Genomic DNA, 20,330 nt, shown 5'->3' with positions numbered 1-20,330 from the left:
TTCTCATTTTTTTTCCTTTTTGATCTGATTTTTTTGTGTAACATGATACTTGAGGAAATATGTTTAGAAGAATTACACATTCTTAACATATATTAGATTGCTAGCTGTCTAAAGGAGAAGGGAGGGGAAAGAGAGGGAGGAAAAAAATGGGACACAAGGTTCTGCAAGGGTGGATGTTGAAAACTATGCATGTGTTTTGAAAATTAAAACAAAACAAACAAAATAAATAAATAACTGCTTTGGGAAAGTTATAAAATAAATTTTTGGTTTTGATATAAAAAAGAAAGATTTGTCTACAAACACTACTCATTTTTCTCAGGCCCTTGAAATTAGGTTTCCAACCTCAATCTCATTATTTACCTGAAACTGTTCTCTCTAAAGTTACCAATGATCCTTATTTGTTCCAAAAATGATGGTCTTTCTTTAGTTCTCCATCATCCTCTCTGCAGCATTTGACAATGAAATACATTCCATCTTCTGGATACTTTCTTCTCATTCTCTGGTTGGTTATGATGCTTCTCTTTCTTGAGACTCTTCCTCCATTCAAAGGCATTTCATTTCAGTCTCCATATTCTGAGCCATGATCTTTAAACCAACTTCAAATCAGAAATGTTCTCCAAAATTCTCAACTGGGTCTTTTTTCTCAGTGAACTATTTAATAGGCTTATTATCTCCCATGAGTTCAAAATGCATAAACAAATAAATAGGTATTTATTATGTGCCAGGCACTATACAAAATACTAGCAACATAAATGCCAAAAATGAAACCATTCTTACCCCCAAATGTAGGAAAATGATAATGAGGGAATGGATTTTTGCTCTGAGAAAGAGACAGTGAGTAGAGCTACAGGACAGCTAATTTGTATACATCATTTCCCAAATCAATGATAGTGCTGATTAGATGTCTGTTCCTACAATAAAGGGAAGAAGTAGTAATGGCAGGCTGATACCCTGAATGAAGCACTGGCAAGCACTTGAACTCAGCTTGTTGTGAGCACTTACCATTCATGACACTATGGCTCTAGGATGGGAAGTGGCAAGCTGCTCCTAGGCAAGGTCTTTGTAGATCACATTCTGCCAAATTAATATCCCAGTAGCACAAGTCTGATTGTGTCACTCACTTGCACTTACAAGCAGTTTCCTATTACCTCTGGGATATAATACTGACTCAACTATTTGGCATGTAATGCCCTTTGCAATGTGACTCCAGTCTACCTTTCCAAGATTCTCTTTCATGCGTTCTGTATTCCAGCCAAATCAGCCTGTTTCCTGTCCTCTATACATGACATCCTATCACCCTTTTGCTTTTGCAATTTTACCCATGCAGTTAAGCACATAATAGGTGTTCAATTGATGTTTGCTTAATTGAATTTAAATACCACACATTGAATCCTACATGTATTTGAATTTGCTTTTGATGTATCTGCCTGAGAATTCAGAATTAATATGGTTCCTGAGTTTGTAGTTGGAGAAAATTAAAGGATTCTCTCATTCCTGTTGGGTTTAACTAATATCTTTTGGAGTCACTTAAAAATAAACAATCAGCAGTATTCCCTTTTATTAGTTAGGCTGGCCAGGGGTTAGTCTTCATGTTCTGAGACAGAAACCCAGAAGCTTCTCAAAATCAAGATAACTTGTACTAGACAAAATCTGATCTTTCTCCTCTCATCATTATCATCATCATCTCCATCTTGGCATATGCTGAATGACAGGCCTGGCAACCATATTCCCAAGTACTACATTACAATTACCATAACTTCTATACAAGGGAAGGAATTCCATGGCAAGCCCTACAATTCTGAGGTCCTTTAGGCACTCCTGGGTTCCCACTTGCCTTATTGAGTCATTCCAGAAGGTACAGTTGTGGCTTATTCCTCCAATTTCTCTGAAGCCATTTCTGAGTAACTCTGTTTCTCTACCATCCTTCATTTTCATTATAACTACTCTCTTTCCTTCTCCAATAACTCATGGGAGTCCACCCCGACCATGGACACTGGCATTCATACACATTCAAGCACTTGCTTTTACCTCCCTATGAATGCCAAGAGATGAAGAAGAAATTATCTGTAGTTAGGGCAGTAACTACATGTGTCTCTCTTCTCCACCAGCCCCATGAGTCTCCCAGGCTCCCAGCATTAATAACTTCTGTAGTATCTTTAGTTTATTACGGACCAAATGGATTTATAAGGCTGCAATTAGGTAAAATCCAATAGATAAAGCTAATCTTAATAAATGCTATTTTTCTCTCCTTTCAATTCCTCTTATTCCTGGATTCTAGGGACCTAAATCTGTCCAGTTCGATCATCCCCTCCTCACTAAGTAATAAATAGTAGAGACTTAATACACTTTTGAAAATTCTGGGTTTTTTACAATTTAAAATACAATAGATTTTGGTTTTGACTTTTTTTTTTAACAGACTCTACCAGGAGAGGGCAGTGCTTAACTGAAAGGTGCTAATAGGAAATCTTCCAAGTCACATATAAGCTACCTGGAAATAAATATCTAGGTAAAGTCATCAATTTGTGACAATGTTTTCAGAACAATTCGAAGGCTAGCAATAGCCACTAGAAAAAAAAAAGGTTTTAATTTCATTTCAGCATAATTTTTTTCTTTGTAATTCTAAGTATTTTATTTTCTGCATTTAAAAACACTATTATGAGAAATCCATAGGCTTCTCCAGACTGCCAAAGGAGCCCACAAAACTAAAGGAGCTTGACTTCACCGGAGCCTCAGGCAAAAAACAATGTAAAATCATTTTTATATGCCATCAATATGTTCTTGGAGCCCCTTCACCTCTGTTCCACTTCCCGACCCTTCCTTCCTTCTCAATAGGGCTCCTTTAAGGAACTTTGGAAGTCAGCCCACCTCTAGCAAGCTCTTCTCTCTAAGGAAGAACTCAAGTTTCAACCTTCTGTGCCCGGATGCCACAAGCTGAGCCTGAAGGATTCCAAATGGATGAGTCTGGCCTGAGATGAAGCCTTTGCTGTTAGGGTGCTAATTAGAGGCTTAGTGAGGGGTTGAACACACTGACTGACAATTAATGGCTCCTGCTCTCTGTTGCCTGCTGGTCTATTATTAATTCATTGGGCATCCCTGATGGGGCCAAAGAGATAACAGAGACTGCAAAAGTTCACATTTCAATTTGTGTTTGTTTGAGGGGTCCCAAAGACCTCACACTAATAGAGGAGAAGTGAAGGGGAGGATGCAATCTTTGCTGAACTTTCTTACATCATTGAGTTGAGCTCTGGCATTTAATCTGTGTGTGATTGACCTAAAGCAAAGCATTTCACCATACTACGCTCTAGTTCCCTCATCTATAAAAGAAAGAGTTGGACCATATGATCTTTAAGGAGCTTTTTAGCTCCAGTCCTACTATCCTATGATGGATGGTGGCAAAGGGATGTAGGGAGTATGGAGGAGAGAGAAGAGGTGATGGCAACAAAAAGTTAGAGTAGTATATTATCAGGAAAGTAATAAGATGGAGCCTGAGATGGCTGATCTTTCTCTCACTCCATCCCTGTTCAAGGTGACTGGGAAAAATAATAATAATAATTAACAATAATAATAAATTATATTATATAAATGATTCAAGTATTTGCAATGAGCTTCAAATACATTATATCATTTGAGCTTTGTAGCAGCTCTTCAAGGTGCATGTTGTGGATGCTTTTAATCCCATCTTATAAATGAAGAAATTAAGTCTCAGAGACATCATATGGTTAGCCCAAGACAGTTCATAGGTGACAGAGTTAGATATAAGTACGGATCTCCCCTGATTCACTCCCACAGTGAGCCTTGGTGAATTTCACTGATGATGATGATGATGATGATGATGATGATGATGATGATGATATCATTTTTTGTAAATTCCCTTATTTCTAAGGCAGAAAATTTCTCTATAACCAATGGGTACTTATTTTGTAATATCAAATTTAATATGTTATAGTAAAGACTCAAAATTTCTAATGTATAGTAACATGCCAGGAGGGTAAATTTTCTAAATTTTCCCATGGACAAATGCTTTTTCAATTCTACTTTTGGCGGTTTACAAATAGACCAGGGAAATATTTCCAGAGTACAAAAAGAAAAGGAAATGAATAGAATAGTATATTCCAATCCTAATCAAACTCCCATATATTCACCTACTTGCCCACTGCTCTGCTCTTAAGGAGGAATGGGAGAAAGGATGATTAAAAAGGTCACAGAAAGCAGAGGGATGCAAGAGATTAAAATGAGAGGGCAGTGGGGAGACTAGGTAAAGTGAAGGCAAAGGTGTGGTGAGGTATGATGGAGTAGAAAGCTCATTTTCAGAATTAAAGTATCAGATTTAGATTCAAGTCATTCCAAAGCTAGTTCTGTTACTTATTACTTATGTAATCTTTGGGAAGTAATTTCATTTCTCCTGACTTCAGTTTCCCCATCTATATAAACTAAAGGATTGAACTGCTTGATTGAACTTGCTTCTAACTTGTAAATTCTAAAGAAAAATCAAATGAGATCTCCTATCTTTAAGTATTGGTTATTCCTTTTCATATGTGCTTGGTGACAGACTCTGTGTGTGTGTGTGTCCTCTGAGGATCAGACTAGCTTATTAAAGAGCTTAAGCTCATCAATATCAGAGACTATAGAAAAGAGAATATCTGACCACTTTGTGCAATTCTTCCTCCTTTCTATCTAATTCATGAACAAGTCAAGATATCACCCCATGATGTCAAGTAAGGGCAAATAACAACCATAGAAGTTTGGCCAACAAGTAATCCCAGATTGTAGTAAGTGGGAAAGTGTCATCTTTCTAAGTGAGTAGAATGCCCTTGTTGGCAAAATAAGGGATCGTTGATAGAGTTCTAGACCTAGAGTAAGAAAGCCCTGAGTTCAAATGTTGCTTTGGACACTTACTAGCTGGATGATTCTGTACAATCACTTAACCTGTCTACCTCAGTTTTCTCTTATGTAAAATGGAGATTGAAAGGGCACCTAGTTTACAAGATAATTGTGAGATCCAAATTAGATAGCCTATGAAAAGTACTTTAAAAATCTTAAATCACTTATGAATGCCATTCTAAATAGCAAAAGATGTCAGTCCTCAACTATACTATCTGGTTCAGACTAAGGAAATGGATTTGTCCTGGACCTTTCTTTCCTATACGCATGTGTGGGTACTCCCCTCTATGTGAATATATGGATAAATTTTGGGGTAATTTGATATAGAAGAAGGAGCCTTGGCCAGAAACCAGTACATCATAGTGAGGAGAGCACTAGCTTCAAATTCTGCTAACTCTCACAGACCCATTTGATTCTCGAGCAAGGTCTTTCAATTCTTGGTGGCTTAGTTTCTTCCTCTGTCATATCGAGGGTAGGCTCAATGACCTTAAAGGTCTCGTCTTGTTCTAAAATCTCTTGAATTTTCATCATTTGAATGCCACTTTCCAAGTTATTACTCTGATACCTTGGCTGCGATGCTTAGAGATTGCCACTTGGTGGCACCGCAAAACAGGACAAAAAATGATGACTAGGTGGGGGGAGATGAAGGCTAGATAAAACATGGGAGTTGGCAACTGCCATGTCCCAGCATTTCCTATTGACTCTCTCTGGCGAGGAAGCTCAGTATAAGGATGATTTTTGGATCTTGCAACATTTCTGAGGAATATAGTCCTCTCCTAGAGATACTCAGGGATGATCCACTTTGGGGGGGAAAGGAAAATGGGACTAGTCTGAGGAGGCAGTTTGATAGATCACATACCATTGACAATAGGCACAGAAGCTTTATTGTTGATCCCATTTCACAGATGAGGGAACTGAGGCTCAGAAAGAGGAAGTGATTTGCTCAGAATCACACAGATAAGAAGTATAGAACCCAGAATTCAACTCCAGAGCTCCTAACTGAAAAAAAAAAAAAAAAAAAAAAAAAAAAAAGCCCAGCTTTCTTTATATTAAGCCTTGCTGCCTTTGCCTTTCTTCCCTGCCTCTACATTTTGACGTCTGTGAAGAATGTGAAGAATGGGCTTGAGAATGAGTAAATGTCCCTGTAGTCCCAGTTTGCAAGCCCGATCACTTTGAGAAGACTGAGATACTTTGATTTTGCTTCCAATTTTCCAGGAATACCACCCAAACAGAAGAAACATCATGGGGCATGAAGATAGACATGGTTCTGTGAAAGCCTGAAAGAGATCAGCTTTGTCTGGAATTTGTGTTTTCATATTCTGATTTCTCTGGTAACCTTTAATTAAACTGCTGGTGGATTTGGGGGAGTAGAGAAGGGGGGGAGGCAGGGAGAAGAAGAGAAGAAGGCACCCAGAGGCCAGAACTGTTGAGGTAATATTTATTAAGTCTATCCCCAATAAAGTTTGAGGTTTCTTTTTAATGAGGAAGAACCTCTGAACTGACAAGGATGTAAGAGAGACTGCTCGAAAAATAAAACAAAGAAACAAACAAAGCATTCTGAATTTGATTTCTGATTCTTTCATTTACTAGTTTGGTGATAAGGGACATTTGAATCTCTGGGTCTTCACTTCCTCATCTGTTTAACGAAGAGAGATTAGGTTATATAATCTCTTAAGTCTCTTCCTTCCGTTGCTGATTCTGTGTCAAAACTCCCCTAAGCAACCATTCTGATCACCAGAATGATTATCAGATCCTGGAGGAAGCTGAAAATCCTCTGGCTTCTTCCCAACTGTCTCATGTTCTGCTCAGAAATCCCTAACTAATCTTAATACCTTTTTTAAATTAGACAACTGGACAATCCATGTTTAATACAGTTAATCCAGGGCTCTCTTTTCTTTTCTTTCCTTTCCTTTTCTTTTCTTTGTTGTTGTTGTTGCTGTTTGTTGTTCAACAGTGGTCATTATTTTCAAGTATTTTTGTTTCTCGGAACTCTTGAATTCTAAAGTCAACCCTATGAGCACTCTTTAACAACAGGTGGCAGCACAGGGAACTACTTTTCTACTTTGGTCAGATTTGCCTAGCCTTTGGATGGGATCTCCTGAAGGAAATGGAAACCTTAATGTCCCTGGAATTTATTTCAAATAAGGCATCTTTCCTAGGAGGACCTCAAAGGCATTCACTCACTCAGTAAACATTTATTAGGAACATACCATATACAAAGAGAGTTATCATGGCTTAATAGATAGAAATGGGTCTCAGAGACAGCAAATCCTTGGTCCCAGTCTCAATTCTGTCATTTATTATACACAGTTGGTCAAGTCCCAACTTCTCAGTGCTTTCAAGGAGTTCACTAGGACTAAAGTTTCAGAGAATGTTCTGATCTACTTTGGTAAAGGAACTTCCTCCTCAGTACAATATGATCCTTACCTTCATGAAGGTTACAGTCTAGTAGGCGAATAAAACAAAAACAAATAACAATAATATACAAGGTATCCCTAAAGTCTAAGTGTGTGTGATTGTGTCCCAAAAGCTTTTAAAGCCACATTAAGGCTTTGGGGACACTCTGGTAATCCACCATTACATGATCATTACAAAAATGGGACACAACAAGAAGTCTAAGAAGAAAGGTTATTTCCAACAAGAAAATTCAAAAACCAAGGTTACATGGCTTCTCAAATTTCTTCCAGCTCTACATTTTAGATTTTATCATAATTTATCAAGTTCCTGCTTAGCCCTTTTTATTGAAAACAGGATAAGAGGGCTCCCAATCATTGTTATCCACTTTCCCAGTGATCACAGGTCCCTGAGGAGAAGAGATAAGTGTTTAGCAAGGAATTTTTGTGATCACCCTCTGGCTTTGACTTATTTACCTCACAGAACCCTTTCTGACTAAGCATCAAGATTCTTACTCTGAACTAGGGCTCTCACTTTGGGAGGACACAATGAAAACTCAGAAAGAATCAGAACTGCTATGGTCAGCTACACAGTCTTGGAGTAAGTAAACTTTTCTCTAAAACTTGATTTCTCCCTTTGTAAAATGACCCTGCCCTACCTCACTGAAATATCCTGATGACTCCCTGAAATAATAAGATGCAAAAATTACTTTGGAAACTGAAGTTCTTACAGAAATACTAACCAGGCTGCAGGAAGTTATTTTCTATCTAAGAAACCTTTGGACATTTCCTGTTAGACTAGATTTGGAGTGGGAGAAGTTGACTGGCTCATGTTGGGAAGGCAAAGCTAATTGGGCAGGGGTGGGGGATATGACCTATGATGGCACTGATAGCAAGAACTCTCAGGAAAGATTCAAGCTCTATTAATGCCCATAAGCCCTTGCTCTGCAACCCTTGATCTCAGAGTCATGTACAGCTCTAAGAGATTAAATAATTTCAGAAGCAGGACTTCCAGATTCCGAAGCTATTTCTCTATTCATGAGACGACAAGGAAAGTACAAAAATAATAATACACAGCTGTATGGACATAATACTAAATTTCTGCATAGCATCTCTCACATCTGTTACTTAATTTCATCTTAATAACAATCCTATGAGAAATAGCAGTCTCATTGTTTTTTTTTATCTCTATTTTTTTTATCTTTTTTTTTTATCTAGCATAGGTTACAAGTAGGGAAAGGTGACTAGGTCTTTTTCATCAGAGCAGCAAAAGTAAGAGAGTTGATAGGATCCCACTTCAAGCAGCTGCATCAAAAATGAATTCCTTTCTCCAAGACCTACCTTTCAACCAAAGAAGTCATCTTGGGGCAACTTCTTCAAGATGAGTCAAAAACAGAGCTAATCCTGGAAACCAAATCTAATTTTTAGTTATGGGCTTTCCCCTGATACTACGAATAATAAAGGTTATAGTTGGGGCTGAGCTAAGTCAAATTGTGTGGCAAGCTTACTGAACTGTTACTTCATTTCTCTGTTGCTCTTTCTTCATAGATATTTCATACTTTCTTGCTGCCTATTCCACATGAGCCAATGTCCAAAGCTCCAAATTCTACTTTTCCCCTGATCTCCATCAAAATCTCCTTCCTTCAGTGACCTGCTCTGAGTTAGGTGGCCAACAAGAGATGGATCAAACCCACTTGTCCATGGAAAGACTTGAGTGGGATCAGGGCTTACTCCTTTGACCTATGTCCAAGCTATAGAACTCTCTCCCTCCTCAAACCCATTGTATTTTCCTTGGCTTCCTTCAAATCTCAGCTAAAATCCTACTGTGTGTGAGAACTGTTTCCAGATTCCTCTTAATACCAGTGTCTTCCTTCTTTTGATTATCTCTAATTTAAGCTGTATTCAGCTTGTTTCTACATAATTGTTTGCATTTTGGTTCTTCCATCATGCTTCTTGAGAGCAGGGTCTATATATATTACCTTTCTCAGAATGCCTAACATTTAGCACAGTGCCTGGAAAATAGTAGGTGCTTAATTAATGCCTGTTGACCCACTAGCAGAAAAAGACACTAAGAGAAGGCAAGCTCTTTAAACCATTTCAAAATGGAATTCAAAATGGCAAATCTTTATAGAAGTCTTCTTGTTCTTCGATTTCATTGAAAGGCCCCTCTAAGTTGACTACTGAGCTACACACAGAAACTCCTAGCAGAAGGACCCTTCTCTAAGACTCCTCTATAACAAATCCTCCACATTTCTACAATATCCTAAGTCTTACAAAATGCTTTCCTCCTAACAACACTATTAGACAGAAAGGGCAAATAGCATCATCCCTATTAGCTACATCATGAAGTTATAGACTTAGATCTAGAAAAGAAACTTAAGGATAACTGGTCAAGCCCCATCTTCCCATTTAAAAAGGAGGAAAAGGAGATCTACAGGGATTCAGTAACTTGCTTAAGATAGTATGTAGTAATGCCTCATCCTTCCACCTTTAGTGTATTTCCTGGCTCTAAAAGATCCCAGAAACATCTTCATTGGAAAATATTGCTCCAAAGCAAATTTTCTCGTGTGATTCTAACCTTTTCCTGTGATAGAACTGTGGTTGGAAAAAAACCAGTGACCCTGCACTTAAGAAATCTCTTTCTATTCTCTTGGTTTCTCTCAACCCCCAATATCTGAGGCAACCATTTACCAGACTGAATAAGGATAATGTTGGAATTCTCCCAAAATGGTTTCTATTCTACTTCGTGCATCACCCAAGTTTTTAACTGTGTGCCAATGCAGGCTTTTTTTTTAAGCTGGCAATGTGTGTGGGGCAGAAACCATGGTTGGGTTGTCAGATCGTGTGGGTGTTGGGCGGGAGATGGTGAGGAAAGGGGGGGGGGAGAAAGGTTGGCAAAGCTGGCGGACAAACCCTCCCTAGATTTTGTACTGGAGAGCATCAGAGCTGAATGTCACCAAGAGAGGACGGGCTGTTCTCTCTTCCAGCATCACAAAGACTCACTTTCCTGAAGAGAAGCACTCTTTAAAAAGAAGAATACGGAATGGGAGTTTGCCATCCACAGCAGAAAAAGTCTGGAGCAGACAAGAGACAGAAGGAAGGAGAATTTCCTATGCTATTTGGGAACAAGAAGAGACCTTTGACATCATGGAAACAAACTATTTTTGCAAGTGAGGAACCTGAGGTTTAAAGATTTTAATTAGGGATGAGGCTGTAATTAAAGCCCAATTCTCCTGACTTGCTGTTCTTTCCATTGAACTACACTGTCTTTACATGTCATCAATGGGTGAACAATTGGATCCCCTGAAGACGACAAAGAAAATAGAGTGCGCCCTCCCATCCCCAGCTGTGCTTTATCTTTATCCTTTTTCATTCACAGACAGATTGCTCTGCTGATCTTACCTTCCTTCTCCCACCAAATTATTCTGTGTATATTTTGCACATATGCATATATATGGATATGTATGGATGTTTTATACACATAAATTTTCCCTAATTAGAAACTTCCAAGAAAATTCCTTAAGGAGAGAATAAATTTCTTATTTGTCTTTGCACTCTCAGAACCTAGCACAGCACCCAGCACCCAGTAAGTGTTTGGTGATAGACTGATAGCACCTATACAGTAAGTGGCCTAAAAGTCCACCAAGCTTTACCCATGGCTGTCTTAGAGCATGAATGTAGCCTAAAGAACATACAGCCTCATGAGGAAAATCTGGCCTGTGCCCTTCTGGTACTCTCACTCCATTAGGACCAGCAGCCTACCTCTCCTGCCTTTCCACTAACTTAAGGCTAACCTACCAAATCACTTCATTTCTCGTTTGCATCTAAGGGATGGTCCAGCCATAACCAGAAGTGATCTGGTTTACCTTGTGTTCTTAAAGGATACCCACCAGTGCCTAAGGTGCCTTCAAGTGTTTCTGAAGCTCTACCTTCACAGGTATCTTTTCTAACCTGGGTGTGATGTCAGAAATCCTGCAGACAAGAAGGGGAATGACAAAAGCTTCATTATGTTGCTTTCTAAAATCTGTCTATGATTGGCTGATAAATAATATTTATTGAGCCCAAGGCTAAAATCTCAGTCTGTTGTTTTGTTGGGGGTTTTTTTGTTTGTTTGTTTTTGTTTTTGTTTTGTTTGGGGGTTTTGTTATTTTGTTTTTGTTTTGTTTTTTAACTATGTGACTTCAGATGAATCAGTTAATTCCTGTGGACCTCAGTTTCTTCACCTATAAATCAAAAAGGTTGGACCTGGCATCCTCATACACCTTTTTATAAATCTAAATCTATGTTGTTGTCATTCCCTAAGGGTCAAGGTTTCCCTTAGTGCTGCCAGGCCCACACTTATCCCAGTTTTTCTCAGGGATGAGCTCAGGACTGATGGAGCCCGAGGACACAAGACTACCTACATTTTTTTTGCTCAGAACTACTGACACTTCTTCCATGCCCTTGATTGGCACTGAAGTCCTAAATCTCCTCCAACGCTGATAGCATAGATCTCAAAGTTTTAACTTCATTTTTAATCATATGAGAAAATTGCTTTATGATGAATCATCAACTTCTTAAGGATAGAAACCATATCTTACATATCTTTGAATCTTCCTTCCACTCTCTTCTTTAGCACAAAACTAAACATAAGTGCTCTGCTTGGAGTGTTGGGAGTGCTGGGCTCAGTACTTTGAATGATCAAATAGTGATAAAACATAATCATAGCAAGCATTTATATAGTACTTTAAAATTTATAAAGCCTTTTAGATATGTTATCTTATGTGATCCTCAGAACAACTCTGAAAAGTAGGTGTTTTTATCCCCCATTTTACAGTGAGGGAAACTGAGTCAAAAAGGTTACATGACTTGCTTAGGGTCACACAGCAAGCAAGTGTCTGCAACTGGATTTGAATTCAGGTCTTCTTTGAGCAGATGATCTATCACATCTTGAGCACAATGCCAAATGCTGGATGGCATTCAGAGACTTGGTACAGACACAGTCCCTATTATTATGGGGAGGGGACTGTAATGAAAAGGTCACTGGTGGGAAATGGGAGGTTGAATTCTGCCATGTAATATTTTTGTGACCTCAAACAAATCTCCCCTGCCCCAGTCCTCAGTTTCCTCAGCTGTAAATAAGGAGGGTAGACTAAATAGTCTCCACTTAGGGGCTCTAAATCCACATCCTCTGATCTGACATTAGGTAGAACAAGGACATGAATATTAAATATTTTGAGGAGGGAGGGGGAAGATAAATGGAGGAAATGTCCTCCTCTACCAAAACAGACCAATATTACACCTGGAACCCTGAAACTACTGAAAAGGTAGATGACATGTCCAGAGTCATGGAGTCAATATGTGTCAAAGGAAAAACTGGAAAGCAGCTCTTCCTGACTTGGAGGCCAGCCTTGCATTCACCACATCAGAGCTCCTTCTCTGAATAACTAAGTCATTTTTACCACAACTACAGCTAAAAGATATAGGTACAAAATGCCACATTTTGGTCTGCCTTTTATCTCAAACTTTATAGTTTTCTTTTCTTTTTTTTGAGGAGGCAGGGAAAGGCAATTGCATGATTTATCCAGGTTCAGCTAGTGTCTGAGCATGGATTTGAACTCAGGTTCTCCTAACTCCATTTAATTGTCCCTAGTTTTCCTAATATTGTGAAATATATATATGTATATATATATGAAATATTATTATATATATCACAAAATTACAATTGATTTTTACAACCCAGTAATAAATAATAACTGATATTATATGGCATTTTAAGTTTTTCAAGGAATTTTGCACACGCTAACCCATTCTCCTTCTTCTCTGTAGTATTTCTGGCATTACACTAGACAAGAGGAGACCTCATTTGATCCTTACAATAATTCTATGGAGTAGGTACTATAGATATTATTATCATTTATATTTTACAAATAAGAAATTGAGGCTTAGAGAAGTTAAGACTGGTCATTCAGTTAGTAAATGTCTTAACTCCAAATCCAGAGGTTTGGGGATTTAGGGGATCTGGATTCATTCCCATGTCTTATTTCCTTCCCTCTCTTCCTCTTCCCTCCTCCTCCCTTTCCTCTTCCTTCTCCATCTCCCTATCCATTTCCTTCCTTCCCTCCCTTCCCCCCTTATCTATCTCTCTATCTCTCTCTCTCTCTCTCTCTCTCTCTCTCTCTCTCTCTCTCTCTCTCTCTCTCTCTCTCTCTCTCCACCCCCAATCCCCAGTCAGAATTAAGGGATTGTACAGTTAGCTAGTGTCTTAGATCAAATTTGAACTCAGGTTCTCCTGAGTCCAGGACTGGTACTAAATCCTTTAATCTCTAAGGCCCTCACCTTCCACATCCATAAAGTGAGAGGCCTGGACTAATCCATCTCTAGGGCCCCTTTCAACTCTTAATCCAATTATCTTTTTAAATAAAGAAGGCAGCAAAACATTATAATCTCCATTTTACAAATTAAAAAGTGGAGACATAGAGATATTAAGAGACATCCCTGGCTTCTAATGGCTAGGCAGTGACAAAAGAAGGATTAAGACCCATAAACTTCAATCTAGTTCTATCAAGGAAATGTGGATATAGACAAGCATGACTGGGAATATAAGGCAGTAGAGAGACTTTGAGAAAGAGAAAGGACTTCAGGAAATATCTGATGTAATTCTCAGATTATGCAGATGAGGAAATTAAGGAATTTAATAAAGCAAGTTAAATGAGCTAGTCCAGGTCATCCTCAAACCTGTATCTCCTAATAACCAAACCAGGAAGTTCTCCACTGCTGTCTCTTACCATCTAGTATCTTATGATTAATTCAGACAATCCTAGCTGAAAAGGCTCAGATTCACTGACTGACAGGTGGAAGGATTCTCTAGGGATTATCTGTTCCACCCATTCCCCTACCACTATCCAGAATTGTTTTATATTATACCAGGAAGATTAATATCTATTCAAAAAGTCTCCAAAGAAGGAAATTTCACCCTTACCATCATCTGAAATTATTAGAATTATATAATATAAAGAGCTGGAGGAAGCCTTACAATTTGTCTTGTCCAGCAATAGCCAAGTCATACTATCCAATCACTGGACAAAGTCCCTTTTCTAGATCTCAATTTCTGTTTCTATGAAGTAAAGGGATTGGACCAGCTGGTCCTTAAGGGACCACATTCTCTGAATCCTATGGTTTGCCTCATTTCAGACAAGATATAAATTGGAAATGATACAGCCAACTGGTCAGCAAATTCTATCCAGTGTTCTTTATACTGTACTCACAAGGGTTGCTCTAAAGCCATGTGCTTTTGATAGTAAACAATTTTTGATAGATAACAATTTGCAATCTAAGACCCTAGACCAGCCATCCCTGAATCTGCCTGTTAAACCACTATGCTTCCTGATGGTCCCTTCTCCCACTGATGGGTTGCAACTTGGGGAAAGGTCTCAAACCAACTATCTCTGATTCTCCTCATTTAGTCAATATGCTCTTGCTCAGATATGTCTCCTTCTCTCCTTTTCATATCTCTCATATTTTCTTCCTTGATTAGAATGTAAACTTAAAAGAAGAGATTGTCTTTTTGCTTATATTTGTAGCCCTTTCCCTTAGCACAGTGCCTGACATAAAATATAGAATTATTAAATGATTGTTGACTGACCAAGACACATGGTAAACATTAACACAAAATCAAGACAAAACATATATAGATATAGATATCACAGAGAATGGATAGCACTCTATAATGATTAGAGTTAGGCTTTGAATCCGCTCTCTGAGAGATGCTGGTTGTATGATTTGAGGCAACCTTTCAGTGCCCCCAGATAACTATAAGATTATAAATTTCAGGGGAGAGCAATGAGATGCTGATTTGCTTTGGTGTACCAAGCTTCTCACTCCCAACTCAAACTCCCTCTAGGATGGAAAATCATAGGTCTAATCATACTAAGATAACTGGAGAAAATGTCAAGTTCGATTTCTCTTCCTTTCTAGCTTCTGCTCTTGAAATTGGGTGCTTAGATACTAAATTGTTATATATTTAGTTAAAGTTTGTTTTTAAAAAAGCTATATATACCATATGAAATGACATATACAACAAATTCAGAGAAGGTTGGGAAAACATATGAACTGATACAAACTGAAGGAAAACCAGGAAAACAACAAATGAAACTGCTACAACAGTGCGAATTAGAACAATAATAAAACAACTAAAACTAAATGCTATAAAATTATGGTGGCAAAATTTGGTCCCCAAGAAGAAATATGAGAGAATTCCAGCTACCCACCCATTTCAGTCCCCGCCATTTGCAAAGATGAGTGACTATGGGTACATATAATGTCAGACTAGTGTATTGGTTAGTTTTGCTGAATTTTTTGTTTTTCTTTTTTATTCTTTGCACTAAAGGATGATTAAATAGAATGAAGTTAGGGATGTGAATGATAAAGAGGTCTTATAGTAAATTTGGATTATTTAGAATTAAGATGTTTAATAAAATTTTATTTAAGAAAAGATTAAAGCCATGTAAATCTTTGATCTTTGAAACACTTGACCAAGAGCAAGGTCCAAAGAACCTTCCATCTCTAGCAATAGACAAATATCTATCTCAGAGTTCTCGCTTTAAATAAGAAAGAGATGTTCCAAAGTTTTATTCGCTTTCCCCAAGAATGGTGTTAGAAAAAAAATGGGGTTGTTTAACAGCAATTCTTAACAGAAAGATGAGATAATTTCTGTTTTGATTGATTCCCCCATAAATTTACCCAGCTCTTTTCTTCAGAGAGACTCCAAGCATGTCACACAGCTCTTTCATCCTTGGAAAAGCCTCCTCAGGTAGGTAAAGGGGCAGGCCTGGTTGCTCCCATTTTACAGGTGGGCAAAGTGGGGTCCAGAAAAGTCAAATGACTCATAAAAAGTTACATGAAGCATCAAGAGAAGCATGAGAATGAAAACTTTTTTTGCTCTGTATTCCAAAAACACATAATACATGCACCATGACCATAATGAGACCCAAGGACTATCCCTTCCTTTTCCTATTAACCATATCACTTCCTCCTCCCGCCCTTCTGAGGAAGGTCCTACTACTGCCCGAGCCCAGGAAGAATCTGTACTTACTCCCACTCTTTCCTCCGGGCTTGAGGTGTGCTCTGCATCTTGTGGGCTTCGTGGGCTTTGATTATGTCCCTCTGTTCAATCAGCCCTCCTCGCCTCCGTTTCATGACCTCTGGGCTCACAGGAAGGAATGGGCTCAGACTGGCATCGAGGGCACCGCTGCCCTCCCATCCTGAGCCCTCACCTTCTTGCATGGGGAAGAAGACCGGGAAGCATCGAAGCATAGGGCACGTGGGGATCCTGGTAACGCTCCCGTGTCCTCCAGGGCCTCGGGCTCGAGCAGAGCAGAAGTCTGGGAGGGCAACATGCCTGGACTGTGCTGGCGCCATGTCTCCTCCTCAGGAAGGGACAGGATGTGGCGGTGGGCAACCAGACCAAGCTCAGGGCTTTCCCCAGTGGCCAAGGCAGGGATGAGCTCCTGGGACTTGTAAGCTGGGCATGGGCTGTGTCCATGCATCTCGGGCACCATCACAGCACATTGCTCTAGGAGAAAATGGGGAGAGGGAAGAGGAGAAGAGACAGAAGGGGAGAAAAGAGTCAGTGACATATCTTTTCAGAGGAAGGTCATCTTTGCTCATTCCTCAATAAAATAAAATTAAAATTAAATAAAATAAGAAAGTATCATTCCTCAATAAAATCACTGACTAAACTCCAAAAGACTCTCAGCCTTCTGCACACCATGCTACTTCTACTAGGACCATCACAGCCACCTTCTTCCCACTGATGACCTGAACTCTAAGCCTAAATCCTTCAATTCTGATAGCTCGTTCTTTCCCTTACCTTGCCGAGACCCATGACTCCAAGTCATTTCCCTGACTGCTCCAGGCTATATCTCCCCCTTTCCAGCAGCCCCTTTATCTTCTGCCTTCAGTTAGATTGGAAGTTCTTTAAGACAGGAACTGTCTGAGTTGCTTATTTTTGTATGCCCAGATTTTGCATAGTATCTAGTACATTGCACTCTAATAAATGTTCACTCAATTTAGCTATCAATCTACCTACCTGCCCATCCATTCTGTCTATTTAAAGGTCATTTATTTCAGCTTGTTATATAGACTACATTCTACAACCTTGACCATCACCGAAAGGTAGATGTTTGTTCTTTGTATCTATCTCTACCCCAATACAGTAAGAGCTTCAATGGTCATTTGTCTTTCCTTGCTTTGACTCTGTGATGAAAGATGTCTCAACTTCCTTCAATAATATTTCCTGGCATTACATTGCGTGCTTTTCTAGGAATGAAGGAAAGAAGGAAGGAAGGAAGGAAGGAAGGAAGGAAGGAAGGAAGGAAGGAAGGAAGGAAGGAAGGAAAGAAGGAAGGAAGGAAAGAAGGAAGGAAGGAAGGAAAGAAGGAAGGAAGGAAGGAAGGAAGGAAGGAAGGAAGGAAGGAAGGAAGGAAGGAAGGAAGGAAGGAAGGAAGGAAGGAAGGAAGGAAAGAAGGAAGGAAGGAAAGAAGGAAGGAAGGAAGGAAAGAAGGAAGGAAGGAAGGAAGGAAGGAAGGAAGGAAGGAAGGAAGGAAGGAAGGAAGGAAGGAAGGAAGGAAGGAAGGAAGGAAGGAAGGAAGGATGTATCCATAATGTTTTTTGCCAATCTTCTTTCTTCATGATCATTAAGGAAAGTTGTCAAACTTAAATAAAAAATAGAAATGTTGTTCTGAGGTTGAGAGCTAAAAAAAATCAATATTAGTGGTGAATGGAGCCTGATCTAGGAGAGCAGTTTGAAGAATATTTAAAGAAGCTCCAGTCCTCTCTTTCTCTCATATGTCTTCTTCAACCCATTTTCTTGATACAATCTAAGGATCTCTGGGGTTCTCATTAATGCAGAGCTCCCTGTTCTTTGTGGCAAAAGCTATATATTTAGTAACTAGGATTTGGGCTGGGGGTGGGGGGAGTGACTAGGGGAGAACAGAAGGACTTAGGAACATGGGGCAGAGTTTGGAAATCATGGGAGAAGAGAGCCATGGAGCAAATGAATTTCAAGTTTCCCCAAAGAGGGTTGCGTGGGACTCTTGCAGGAATGATTCATGTTCACCATGTCATTCTGTCTCAACTTTGCTTGATGGATTTTAAAATTATCTTTCATTCCTGTAATGTTTAAATGTCTTTCCCTACACACACGGGTGGGGCGTGTGCGCGCGCACACACACACACACACACACACACACACACACACACACACACACACACAATACTCCCCAGTCTGTTCATAATCTATCTTCAAGGCAAAAGGGTTTTCCCAGCTTCTGCCTCCTCACAGCCCTTGTCCCTCTCCTAGAAAGTCTCTGGGACCTGACCTCCCCCAGATTTGACTGCTCTTTCCATTTCTACCAGCACCATTGCTCCACCTTCAGACCTCCACTGTCTACAATATAGATCTCCCCTTCCAAGAAGCTCCACTGATTTTAATGAACATCTTTGCCAAAATTGCATCAGCAAGAATATGTTCCACAGCATTCTAGCTTCAACAGAATCAATTTTAAGAATATCAAAACATGAAATTATCTCATTTTTCCTTTAAAAATTACAGTTTAACAACCCCATTATTATTGATATAAATGTTCATCGGGAGAATCAGTTCTTTGTTGCTGCTATTGCCTGTGAAACTGACCAATACTATCTATCATGTTTTCTCATGAGAACTCTTCCTGTTTCATTCTCCTGCAGATAATCAGGCAAATACTCAAAATAGGAAGAGCAATTTCTTCCTAGGAATAGATGAGGCAGGATTCATATTTAGGAAGTGAACAAATATGATTTGAAAACCAGGATTGTTTGGTATCATGGAATATCCAGAGTGCTGAACCAAGAGACTGGGACAAATCAGGTCTGTTTACAATAACCCCATATATCTGAAAAATGAATGATCCTCTTTATACAAGGGTAAGAGACGCTCTCTCGTTTAAATCAGTGTTGAACTGGAACAATATTGAAAAAATTGTCTTTCAGTAACCTGTAATTCAGAGAACTTGCCTCCATAGTGTTGAGCAAGCATACATGTATGTATGCACACACAAACACACACACACACACACACACACACACATTTATGGAAGGAGTTTTCATCCCTAGGCATCTTTAAGGGCATAGACAATTTTCTGAGATGTAAAGGCAGAGAGATAGGACATGTGCATATTAAGATATATCCCAGCTCTAAGGTTTTATCATAGTCCATTCAGAGTCCATGGGAAAAGAATGGATCACTCAAGGAGGAGCACAGAATGAATGGATGATGTGTAAGTCAAGAAGCTTTCTAACCCTCTCAAGACATTGCAGGTATTTTTTAAGTGAATATAGAAAAAAACACCTGCCTTTAGGGGGAAAAAAAAGCAAGAGAATAACATGATGGCAATGATCTCCAAATGTCCTGTGCCTGGCCCACGCTTCACACCTAATTTATCTCTCTATTCTCACTACTGATTTCTGTGTGGTGGACCTGAGAAAAAAGTTCCTGTAAGGTTCCTTCCCAAGCCCAATTCATCCAGAAGCACTCTCATTATGAATCTAGAACAAGTATATCCTCCCCATCCTCCAAGCTCTGTGTTCTCCTTAGCCTCCACAGTCCAAAGAATATATAAGTTTGGGCAATATTAGTGCTTGTGTCTACCACCAAAAAATAAAAGTTGTTTTTATTTCATCCCCCTCCTTTCACTATAGGACTCTTCTCTTTAAAAGGATACCAACTGAGTCAGATTGGTGACTCTTATACCCAAGTATTTACAGTATTCTTTCTTCCTCCTCTCACTCTCTTCCCTTCTCACTTTCAGGCTCTTTTTTTCCCTATTTCCTGCCTGAATTTTTTTTGTTTCTTCCCAATCAGCAAATAGGAACCTTAGCCACCCCTAATGTCCCTCTGAGTCTCTGGGAGTCTTTCCAGGTAACCCCCTGAGTCTTGAACAATCAACCAATAATAGCCTAGCAATCTCACTCCCCCAGCTTTTCAAATTCCTCCTCTAACATACATGTCTTGAGAGCAGAGCAGGCTTCTGGCAA

The 20,330-nt window shown here is 39.2% G+C and overlaps 1 protein-coding gene across 3 annotated transcripts in view; it reads right to left on the bottom strand.

Annotated features, from left to right (window-relative positions):
* The window catches only part of CACNA1E (calcium voltage-gated channel subunit alpha1 E), a 616,215-nt gene that overhangs the window by 477,401 nt on the left and 118,484 nt on the right, over window positions 1–20,330 (bottom strand). For 2 of the 3 annotated variants that reach the window (XM_074308524.1, XM_074308525.1), the window contains exon 1: window positions 16,348–16,794. In XM_074308524.1, the coding sequence (XP_074164625.1) occupies window positions 16,348–16,673 (326 nt within the window). In that variant the 5' untranslated portion in view covers window positions 16,674–16,794. Of the gene's footprint in view, window positions 1–16,347; window positions 16,828–20,330 lie in introns of those variants that run through there. The other variant, XM_074308523.1, reaches the window with a different exon arrangement.

This window comes from Sminthopsis crassicaudata, chromosome 4, assembly GCF_048593235.1.
Source record: "Sminthopsis crassicaudata isolate SCR6 chromosome 4, ASM4859323v1, whole genome shotgun sequence".
Lineage (NCBI taxonomy): Eukaryota > Metazoa > Chordata > Mammalia > Dasyuromorphia > Dasyuridae > Sminthopsis > Sminthopsis crassicaudata.
Note: the sequence above shows the minus strand (reverse complement) of the source record. Positions and strands in the feature narration are given on the sequence as shown.